The following is a 12141-nucleotide window of genomic DNA, read 5'->3' as shown; positions in this document are numbered from 1 at the left end:
CACTGTTGATTCATGTTCAGGACAATTTATGTATTTATTTTTGATTGCTTTGCATCCAACTATTTCTTCTTTTTTGTAATGATTTGGTCTTAAAAAAGTGGCTGTGCCTATTACTGTTATGATCCCTTCATAGTTGTAATCTAGCAAAACAGAGATTCTAGAGAAATTTATACATGTGTGTATATGTTTGTGCTTCTTTGTCATGACATCATGTGATAAAATGAGTGCCAGTCATATAAGCAGTACCATTCATTTCCAATATTCTGTGAAAACATTTCTGGCCGTGGGGTAAATATTATCTAAGGATCCGATAGAATAAGTACCGGTCTTTTAAAAAAAATAAGTACTGGGGTAGATTTGTTCGACTAAAATCTTTAAAGACAGTGCTCCAGCATGGCCACAGTCTAACGCCTGAAACAAGTAAAAAATAAAGGAAGTTACGTAGGTGGGTAGGTATACATGTATTATAGTAAGGCCGGGGGTGCCATCGCTAGCACAGTTGTAATTATTTTCCCGAAAACGATAAAATAGATTTTATACGCTGCAACCAATAATATTTTACAACAGATTTATTTTTTATGAATGCATAAAATATATCTATAAATCAATATTAAAAAAATTCTGATGGAAAGTCCGCCCGTTCTCAGAGCGCTTTTTGTTCTGAATGTCCTGTGAGAGAGGAAGAGAGAGATTGATTAAGTGAGAGAGTGAGACAAAGAGAGAGAGAAATAGAAAGAGCTTGTTGGTGTCACGTGGCCGAACAACGGGGATTTAAATGAAACAACCTAAATATGGCAGAGTGTATAGAATTAGATATTTGGCACGGAGATTGGGGATTACCAACTGTTGAACCGAAATGTCTCGCTGTACTGGTAATACACTTATTGTCTGCTAATTTCTCTTTCGTCATTTGTACTAATTCTAACGTTGTGACTTCGTTGTATTAATTTATGAAAGGGCAAGGGCATAACGTTATATGTATGTCAGTCAAAGAACAGTGCTCGGAGTATCTGAGAATCGATGGAACGGCGGAATTTCCTAGAGATGCACAAGACAGAAGGTTTATAAGGGAATGATGAAGGAGATTTTGTGACGTTCATACTTGTCTTAAGGTCACAAGCAAATTGAAATGACTCAAGTAAATGTAGCTCGAAGGTTACCTGACGCACTCGGTTTGCCGGGAGCTTACCGTATCGACTGACATTAACTGATCATTTCGTTTGGTTAATTCTTATTTCTCTGCACCACAGGACAATTTTCGGATCGATATAACGTATATAGTAAAAGATTTTACTAAAGAAGTCCAGAAAACTTTTTCTGTTTTGTTGCTTTACGAATAGGGAACCGATCTGACTTCCCTCTAAGGTCGATAAAATATAACACTGAAGGTGGATTCCATCGCATCACCTTTGATTACAATAAAAGTACCCTTTGTCGTGCCTCGTTCGCTAAGGATTTTGGCGTATCCCACAGTTTAGTGTATTATTTTCTATTTCGAAAATTTTTGTTTCAGTTGCTAAAATTATGGGAAACTTGGATTTTGCTAATCTTCATTAATAACTGATTGTAATAAGTGAAGAAATTAAATCCGGGCCTCGGTATTTGGGTATCCGAGAACATCTGTTTTGCACCTACGCATGACATAAATACCACTTAACCGTACATGTGTAGTACAGCGTCGGTATTATTTTTGTAAACAAGTGTACCGGAAACGGTTCCTGCGTCGTTTCACCTGCTTATATTATTATAAGTAGACTGAAGGTGGCGAGCTGGCAGAATCATTAGAACGTTGGAAAATATGCATTGCAGTATTTCTTTCGGCTCTTTATGTTCTGAGTTCAAGTACCGCCTAGGTCAACTTTGCCTTTCATCCCTTTGGATCGACTAACCCCTTTCCTTATCAGTACATACTGTTCCATGTACGTAATGTTGTTGAAACATATTTCTTGCTTAGAATAGTTAAATGCTTTTTAAAAAAGGTTATGAATTCTGTGGGGGTGGGGGTAGTCTCCAAGGAAAACCAAAGAAGAGTTTGCATTGATTTGTGGAAGGAATCATCCAGAAGGAGAAACATCTTGTGCCAAATACCAAGACCCCCAACTCATCTACACTTTTAGTAAGTTGGATCTTTGGAAAGCATATCCTCAGCTTGAGTTGGAAGAATCATGTCAATTCAACACTTATCACACAAGCACAGGGTTGACCCAGTACAAAAGGCTGCTCTTTGGGGAGTTAACACAGCATCTGAGCTCTTCCAAAAACCAATTGCAGATTTCCTCATTGACATATCAGGTGGCAAGAATCCACCCCATGATGTTAGTCTATATGAAGATTCACACTATATGTGATGCGAGTTTAAAGACAACTTTGAAATGTCTCTAGAAAATTCCAGAGCAAAGTTAAATAGGTGTAGGCATGGTTGTGTGGTAAAAAGTTTGTTTCCCAACCATATGGATCCAGGTTCAGTTTCACTACATGACACTTTGGGCAAGTGTCTTCTACTATAGCTGACCAAAACTTTGTTGATGGAAACTGAAAGAAGCCTATCCTGTGTGTGTGTGTGTGTGTGTGTGTGTGTGTGTATATATATGTGTGTGTGTGTGGTGTATTTATACCCCCGTAATGTAGTGGTTTGACAATAGGAACCGATAGAATAAGTACCAGGCTTTAAAATAAAACAGTACTGGGATCGATTCATTTGACTAAACTTCTTCAAGGTAATGCCCCAGCATGGCCACAGTCAAATGACTGAAATGAGTAAAAGTTAAAGAATAAAAATGGTACTTATTTTATTGACCCCCAAAAGGATGAAAGGCAAAATCAGCCACAGTGGAATTTGAACTCAGAATGTAAAGACAGATGAAATGCCACTAAGCATTTTGCCCACCATGTTAATGACTCTATCAGCTTACCGTCCATTAGCTTGTAACCATATTACAAGCTATTATGTCTAGCATTCCACCATTCTATGTAATACAATGAAATAAAGCAGGAAATAATTCTGATTGGAAATAGGTTAAGGATTTTGATCACAGATCTTTGTATCATACAATTTGGCACCCCCAGTAAATAAAAATCTACTAAAATGTTTACTCATTGAAGATCTATATTTTCATGTTTTGCTCTATGTACACATTTATTTTTACTTACAGACATATTGTAAATTTTCTGAGGTTCCAGTATGTATACAGAAAACTGGGAATCCATTCCGATCTCCATCAGGTAAGGATGTGATAGCACAAATAAAATATGTATGCCACAAGCAAATACATGTAATACTTTTCAACACTTCCATTATAGCTTTGTCACTTCCATTATAGCTTTGAAAAAATAACTGTTTAAATCGAACTACGCTCTTCAAAACTTGCACTAAGAATAAGGACAAGGTAAAACTACTACCTGCTTTTATAGCAAGTTGATGCAGGTAGTTTACCCCATTCCCCTCCAGCTTTTAGTTCATGCCATTGAAAAAACTGCATTATTTATGGACTGACCCATACACACACAAACACATATATATATATAAATATATAGTTTTAGGGAAAAGAACCAAAGTTCATGAACTCATTGATGAAAATCCACTGTCACATATAGAAAAATTAATAATTAAAAGCACAATAAATAAGTATAATATAATACAAAGTAAATATATATATATGACTCAAAGGCCAATAGTTTCATGCCAAGTGTTGGTATGAAGCTTTGGAATTGCCTACTTCCATAAGTTTGTCTGGTGTCATGGACTTGCAAAAGGTTCAGTGAAACATCAACAGCATTCATGTCATTTATCTCAGAAGACCTTGTGGAGGCCAAGGGCTGTGCTCTTTCCTCCAGATTAACTAAAAAAAAAATGGCAAGAATGCTAAACATTTTGCCAGTGTCCACCAAATTAGCACAAAACACAACATTAGCTGCAGTATCTTATAAACTTTCTTCTTTATGTAGGAGAGCTTCCCTTACTTCGACACGGAACAGAAATTCAAAGTTCAACAGAAAATATAATTAATTATCTTCGAGAAAAGGTAAGTACTTTCTTAATTTATTTAATAGATTTAATTGTAATTAGGATAAATTTTGATGTTATGCTGCCATTAGTTGAACAAATCTAAAGCGTCTTGGTTTTTACTTTTATTTGAAATGTTTGTCTTAATTTAGTTTGCTTGTGTCTTTGTTGCTTTCTTATGATGCCATCTTCACCATCCTTAGGTAATAAGGGAGCCCCTATATGGTCAGCCTACTTCCAAGAAATATCAGTCAAATCTCCTTCAAATTACACCTCATTGTCCTTAAAGAGAAAAGCTACACTGGATAATGCAGTCTTTCATATCTAAGAAAAAAAAAAGGAAGGCCATGGCTGGAATGCTTTATACTGTAACCCTGACCAACCATTAACTGCAACCTACTATATACACCTGTTAGCTACTATATATACATCTACCAAACCAATCTCCACCCTACCTCATTCCATTTAACTTTAATGATGGCATTCAATTGGACGTGTTCTCATTTTACTTTCTTGGAAATATTTCACCTGTATAAATGTTCCCCCCACCTTCTCATTCTGTATCTTATTAAATGTGGAAGAGCACCTTATCCCAGTGTCAAAGAAACATTAAACATATTCATGTATTTGCTTTATTTGTAGCATTGGGGCTGTGATAACCGACTGTCCAATACCCAGTGCGCAGATACTATAGCATTCTGCTCACTACTTGAAGAAAAACTTTTACCTGCTGTTGTAAGTTAATTTCTTTCTCATTATTTCAAGGAGCCAGCTTTGTTTTTATTGTCTGTTAGATTTTCTATGGTGAACCCTCCCTTCAAGTATTTCCCATTGATAAAAGCTAAAGAGCTAGAAACACATGTGGGAATCTGACAGAAGGCAACACTGGACAGATAGGGTGTTTTTACTTCTTTTTACTATAAGAGACAATTTTTTCTCCACAGTAAAAGATCAATCATTCTGGCTGGGTACTCATAGTTGGGCAGTTAAATTGTTATTTAGTTGTATTTCATGTACCCTCTCTCTTTCTTTCTTTCCTTTCTTCCTTCCTTCCGCCCTCCCGTCTTTCTTTCTTTCTTTCTTTGGTGTTGTATACAATGAGTTAGGAGATTAATGACCTGAAGGAGTGGCACTACCAAATAGGCTAGGTGTGTGTGAGAGTATATGTGATTATTGAATTCATTATAGTTTCCAATGCATCAGCATCAATTTTTGTTGTGTGATGATGACTTAAATCTGTATGAAAAATAATACTGCTTAGTTTGATATCTGTTAGATCATTACACTAACACATCATGTGAACTAAACACATAAACAGTACAAAGAACTAAACATGATACTACAATATAATTATATTACTTGATAAAGTAATTAAATATTAGTTGTTTTTTTTTTTAACTGAAATCTGGTTCAACCTGTTACTTTTAACAATTTTTTTCTAAAGCAATCTGTTTTATCTTCTGTCCTAGATTATTATTATTATGTTTGCTGTTGTCCATAGCACTTCCTTGATTCGGCTGTCTGTTCCAGTTACTGAACAATTATATTATTTTCAGCTTCATTTATGGTGGATTGATGCCAAGACTTACATAGACCTTACCAGACCAGGTTTTGCTAAAGCGTCTCCGTTTCCACTGAATTTCTATATACCCAGCAGGATGCGGAGGAAAGCCAAATCAAGAATATATTCTAAAAGCAGTGAGAATGTCACAGATGTAGAAGTTGATATGAAAGTAAGGACTTTGGAAAACCTTTGTGAACAATCAATGTTACTGGTACAATCCCATTCTCATCTCAAATCATCTATAACCTTTTTAGCCTAGTATCATATTTATATTTTATTAATTCTAAAACATAAAATTAAGTAAAATCTAGTTCTTGGCCAATTAACAAAATAATTGTGTAAGTATGATAAGCATGTTGAATTTGATTAATATCAAACTCAGAGCAGTGAATCAGTGACTTTTCTCACTTTAATCCTGCTTTCTCCCCTTGTATCCTATAATTAGGAATCTGTTTGTAATATTACCAGTTTTATCATAATCATGGAAAACATTCCAGTAAATAAAATAACAAATTATACATTGCCGGATGCCTATCAGCCACTTTACAGAGTGTACTGGGTGCTTTTTAAGTGGCACCAACACCTGCACTAATGTTTTTTTTATGTGGTACTTTGGTTTTAAGATCTCAATTCTGTTGTGGTGGGCTGGTCTTAGCACATCCATTGTCTGTCTTTGGATTTTAATTAAAAACTACTTCTACTTATATATACACACACACACACATGCATACATGCATGCATGCATTATGTCCATTTTCCATGCTGGCATGGATTACACTAGAGTTATTGAAATAGATTTTCTTTTCTATAGCTGGGCACTCTTGTAGCCCCTCCCCATTTATCTTCCAAGTGATGTATTTTTTATCCTACTGGTTTTCACATGTCTGCAGATCCACGGGACATGTTTACCAGAGAATGATGCTGTTTCGTGTTCAAATTGTGTTCGTAAAGACACAGAGTCAACATTTATTCACACAATGTAAACAAACACACACACGTTGGACTCCTGCAAAGTTTCCAATTATCAATTCCTCTCACAAAGCATTGGCTGGCTTGAGGCTATAGTAGAAGACACTTGCTTGAGGTGGCAAACAGTAACACTGGACCTGAAATCATATGACTTCATTCCTTTGTTCATCTTACCTTCTGTGATAATTATTTAGGATTATGCATTTATGTGTGTAGTTATAGACACCCACAAGATTATTCATCAACAACAACCTTGGGCACCTTTTTGAAATCCATATGTCTAACACTTGTGGACAAAATTAAAAAAACAATACAGCACCTATGACTTTTTGCAATGCTTTTCCATACTCAGAATTCCTGAAGTATGGAATAAATTACCTCCATCAGTTGTTAGCTATTCAAGACACTGCATCCGTCAAAACTTCCGTGCCTCCTGAAATACACCAACAGTACACCTGATGCCTCACCACCTTTTTTTTTTTTTTTTTTTCTTAAGGACTTATTCACTGTTTGCTCACCTAAGCACTGTAAACAATAAATTCATTCTTCTCTTATTATATTCTGTGTTGTCTATAACTAGACATAGTTTGACTTCAGCTAACATGTGCCCAAATGAAAATCAAATGGATTTTCCAGCTGCTGAACACATTCCTTTTTTTAAATTTTTGAATTTATTTACAGCAATTTTTTAAGATGTTAAATGTTAAGTTTAATAAAATATAATTCATATTGATTATAATAAGCCATCTTCAAAATATTCTCTGCTTTTAAGAAATATTTTTTCATCTGTTTTAGATTTACAGAGAAGCAAAATTTTGTCTCAATTTATTGGAAAAGAAATTGGGGAACAATCTTTATTTTTTTGGAGAAAGGTACTTTTATTTTATTTTATTTTGTCACTTCTGATTTAGTTATGTGTAATTGATTATATGATATTGAGAGAGAATTCCTTGTACTCTGTAGTCTCTTATTCTGGCATTCTTATACCATTCTCCACTTAGAAACAATATTTACTGATTTATCATGAGTCTTTAAGTTTTAGGATTTGTAGATACTGTCTGTTATGCATTCACTCATGAAAAACCAGTTGCTTTTTGTTCTGTTTGATCAAGAATCCATCTTTATGCTCTGAGTTCAAATTCCACTGCAGTCGATTTTGCCTTTCATCCTTTCAGGACCAATAAAACTAAACATTTTGCCAACTTGCTGCTTTTATTTCATGGTTAACATTAACAAGAATTTTCTGCTATAAAGGCAACTGCTCCAGCAATTAATAAATCTTTATCTCACTCATGTTAATTGGTTTAAAACTATTAATTATAAAATAAGTAATATTGTTTTATCTTCTGGTTGGTGTATTTTTGTATTATCTTTTATATATTTCTTATAAACAATCATCATTATCATTTAACATCTGTTTTCCATGCTTGACATGGGTTGAACCAATTTGTATATTCTCTCTTTTCAAGACCATCCTTATTTGATGCCATAGTCTTTGGTTATTTGGCTCCTATGATGAAAGCTCCACTGACCAGCAATCAATTGCAGAACCATTTGCTTGCATGTACAAAACTGACAGATTTTTGCAAACGAATCTTGCATGATTATTTTCCTCAGAGCCTTCAAGGTAAGATTATTTTCCTCAACCTTTTTTATTTCATTTCATTATCATCATCGTTTAACGTCCGCTTTCCATGCTAGCATGGGTTGGATGATTTGACTGAGGACTGGTGAACCAGATGGCTACACTAGGCTCCAATCTGATTTGGCAGAGTTTCTACAGCTGTATGCCCTTCCTAACACCAACCACTCTGAGAGTGTAGTGGGTGCTTTTACATGCCACCGCCACGAAGGCCAGTCAGTCGGTACTGGCAACAGCCACGCTCAAAATGGTGTATTTTACATGCCACCTGCACAGGAGCCAGTCCAGCAGCACTGGCAAAATTCGTAAATCCCAGACCCTCCCCCAATCTTCATTTTAAATGACTTTCAGGAGCCACATTGTCTTTTCAGCTCACATCGTCTTTTAGTCTTCCATTCTCACATCCATGTTTTACTGGACTATTAAAACCAATCCCACTGCTTGGTTCATATTTTATTTTATCAATCACAACCAGATGAAAGACAAAGTTGGCTGATGGGATTCAAACTCAGAACTTAACCAGATTTAACTAGATACTGCATGCATCTTGTCCAATGCTTGCCAATTTTGTCAGTACTAATCTGATGTACTTCAAAGGGGAGACAAATTGTGTCATTCAGGCATATGCTTATGAAACTTTTAAAATATAAATTTCTTACATAAGCAAAAAGCCCCCAGTAATTGCATTACAAATACTTTATAATTTAAACAGTAATCATTTAGTCTGGGATATGAATTATCGCATAAGTGTCTTATAAAAAAAAATGAGATTTATATTTCCAAATTTTCGGTCAGTTAATCTATCAGTTTGAAGGTAATAGGAGCTCTTCAGAATTGTGCACCCATGTCTAGTAACTTTCCTAGCGGTAGTTTAGCATTATTCTTTTCTACTCTAGGAACAAGGTCTGAAATTTTCGGGGACGGGACCTGGTTGATTAGATCGACGTCAGTACACAACTGGTACTTAATTTATCGACCCCGAAAGGATAAAAGGCAAAGTCAACCTGAGCAGAAATTGAACTCAGAACATAAAGACACATGAAGTACCACTAAGCATTTCGTTTGGTGTGCTAATGTTTCTGCCAGTTCACTACCTTAATAGTTTAGCATTATTAATAAACAAACTATAAAGTATAAGATTCACAACATTACAGAAAATAATTAGTTACAGAATTCGATTTGGTGGTGAGAGACGAGAGATGAGGGGAAATAGTTACATATATATATATATCTACAGATATAGATATAATCATCACTAAATGCAACTAAGGGTGGTGCCTAGACACCTATATTGCTAGAAATAGAAGTAAAATACTCCTTGTGTTGTAGAAAGAATGTAAATGCATACACATACGCTGACCGGGGTAGAAACGTCCCCATGACCAAATTGAGAACCTCTCAGACTAAATACTTAGTTTTGTGTATTTCCATATGCTTCATCAGTGAGAGCCGTTCAGTTGGCTAATGTGCATGCACATATACACACACAACAGGATTCTTCTGTTTCCACCTTTCAATTACACTCAGAAGGCATTGGTTAGCTGAAGGCTGTGTAGAAGGCACTCACCGAAAGTGCAAAACAAAGTTCTTAACACACAGCCATGTCTGCACCTAACACACACACACACACACACACACACTACCCCCACACCTCCACTACACACACACACACACACACTCAAACACTCCCACCACACCACACCCACATTGCACACATCTGTATGTTTACAGAATATGATACTGTAACAATTATCAATCAATGACAAATGTACAAAACGTTTCTTGTTTTGATTGAAATGTAATTAAATTGTCTCTTCTTCCCTCTTTTTATTTATTTATTTATTTATTTATTTTTTTGGCATCACAGAAACTGAAAGTACGAGTAGGACTACAAGTAGTTTAAGTGAAGACAACCCCAACAAGTTACGGAACATGGTGTTAGCAGGAATATTTGCAATTACTGCAATGGTTGGTTATGCTTTTGCTATTGGTCTCATCCAGCTTGAATTCACTGATCATGAAGAACAAGAAGAAATTACCAATGTTAAATCAGAGAGCAAACAGGAATCATATGACCAATTTGAGCCATTTTTTGAAGATGCTGACGAGCAAGAATAATTTATCCCAGAGAAAGAACTATTTTGATTTGTTGCTTGTAGATTCAGAATAGTTATCATAAGGCTGTATACATATATATGTATGTATACACGCACCACACATATATATATATGTGGATTTATTCATATTCTTACTTATACTCACTATTCTTTCAGCAAAGCAAATGTCCAGTAAATTAATTTTTCTCGTTTTCTTTGTTCATTTCATCATTCAACATCTGTTTTCCCATTCTGGTATAGGCTTGAACAGGAGTTATTTCAGGTAACATTTTACAGACAGATGCTCTTCCTGTTGCCAAACCTCATTCCTGCTTATGAAATCCCATTTCCTCATCACTCAACTCTCTTTCATTTTGATCTTAATGAATAATGCTTAATGAATATGCTCTTTCCTGAAACATGTAAGAATATTAATAAATTCAGATTTATAATTCTTTGTGTTCAACACTGTGTTCTTTTAGCATTGTTGAATAATACTAATACCTGAACAAAATGTTCCATATATCTATCTATCTATCAACATGTATATTATGAAGTTACATAAGTGTGTGGGCGTGTGATAAAGCTGTATGATACATATGTGATAAAGTTATGTGATAAAACTATACTTATGCTTTGATTTATTTATTTGATTCAACTAATACACATGTATATGTGTGCATGAATATTTATGTATACACACACACATATACATAGGAAGCTGAATTTCTTGTTGGAGATTACAAAGAACTACTAAAATTGACCAGTCACTGTCTGGCAAAAGACTTACTCACTGGTGTAAATATAGCAAAATAGTCATCAAATTGTCTCCCTTTAAAAATTCTACTAATTCATTTGTGCAGCCTGGCAAAAAGTAAAGACTTATACGAGTTTGATTAAAGGACCGATGATATATTCCTTTTGAGTAACATCATCAACTCATACAAGGAAATTTATCAACATACCCATAATGCCACAAACGAGGAAGCAGAGTGGAACGTTCAATCATTCAGCATTCAGATTACTGTCAAATGTAATGCTTATTTATTCACATTATTTTCATGCATTATATCGTAGCTTAAAGATTTCAATGATGTGAGCATTTATTTTTAGAGTGACTTTGTAGGATAGGTGTGAAAGGCTGGATCTAGTCAGTTTGAACATAAAACCGAAAGAATATTAGGGCTGGTTTAAATGTTAAAGGATTAAACCTGCAGAGGTCTTACCTCTTTAAGGACCATAAAGATAATTTCATGACGAACTCTAAATGTAGATTAATTAATCCCTATGAAAAATTAGGTGTAGTGGGTAAGATTTTTGGCTAGCATCAACAGTAGGATTAGGGTAGCCACCAACCTAAGATAATGGAATTAAGGTAGTGTCACCATTAGGTGGTTCAGTAGCATTGAGAGCAAGTCAGACTTTTCGTCCTTTGTCAAGTTTGCTATGCTCTCATTCTAGCTCTCCATTTCCAAGGAGTTCACTGATGGCTATGGTCTTCTGGAAAATTTCCTGTGGACGTTCTGAACTTTTCCATCTACTTCAGACTTATCTCTAATTCAAGTGGTGGTAAGTTGCAAAGGCAGATCTGTTTGAAACTCCTTCTGAGACTGTCTTTGCTCTTTGACTGAATTTTCAGAGTTCCAATAGTATGTTTAGGAAAAATTTCCTCTGTTCAAAGTTTAGTCTGGCTCCCTACATTATTTTAATGGGTTAAATCTAATAGAAATAAAAGTTGAGTTATCAGTTATCAGCTGTTCACTTTTTGGAACAACCTCTGTGTGTGTGCATGCATGCAGGCGTGTGTGTATGTGTGTATATATATATATAATATATTTATAATATATATATATAATATATTTATAAT

The 12141-nt window shown here is 35.1% G+C and overlaps 1 protein-coding gene across 1 annotated transcript; it reads left to right on the top strand.

Moving 5' to 3' along the window:
* The first annotated feature begins 703 nt into the window (after positions 1-703).
* On the top strand, positions 704-10902 carry LOC106881544 (metaxin-1). Its single transcript, XM_014931970.2, has 8 exons — positions 704-872; positions 3153-3222; positions 3946-4022; positions 4646-4738; positions 5560-5736; positions 7332-7408; positions 8006-8163; positions 10046-10902. The coding sequence occupies exons 1-8, from the start codon at positions 792-794 to the stop codon at positions 10294-10296; spliced, it is 984 nt and encodes a 327-aa protein (XP_014787456.1). The 5' UTR covers positions 704-791; the 3' UTR covers positions 10297-10902.
* The last annotated feature ends 1239 nt before the right edge of the window (positions 10903-12141 follow it).

This window comes from Octopus bimaculoides, chromosome 24 (assembly GCF_001194135.2).
Source record: "Octopus bimaculoides isolate UCB-OBI-ISO-001 chromosome 24, ASM119413v2, whole genome shotgun sequence".
Classification (NCBI taxonomy): Eukaryota; Metazoa; Mollusca; class Cephalopoda; order Octopoda; family Octopodidae; genus Octopus; species Octopus bimaculoides.
Note: the sequence above shows the minus strand (reverse complement) of the source record. Positions and strands in the feature narration are given on the sequence as shown.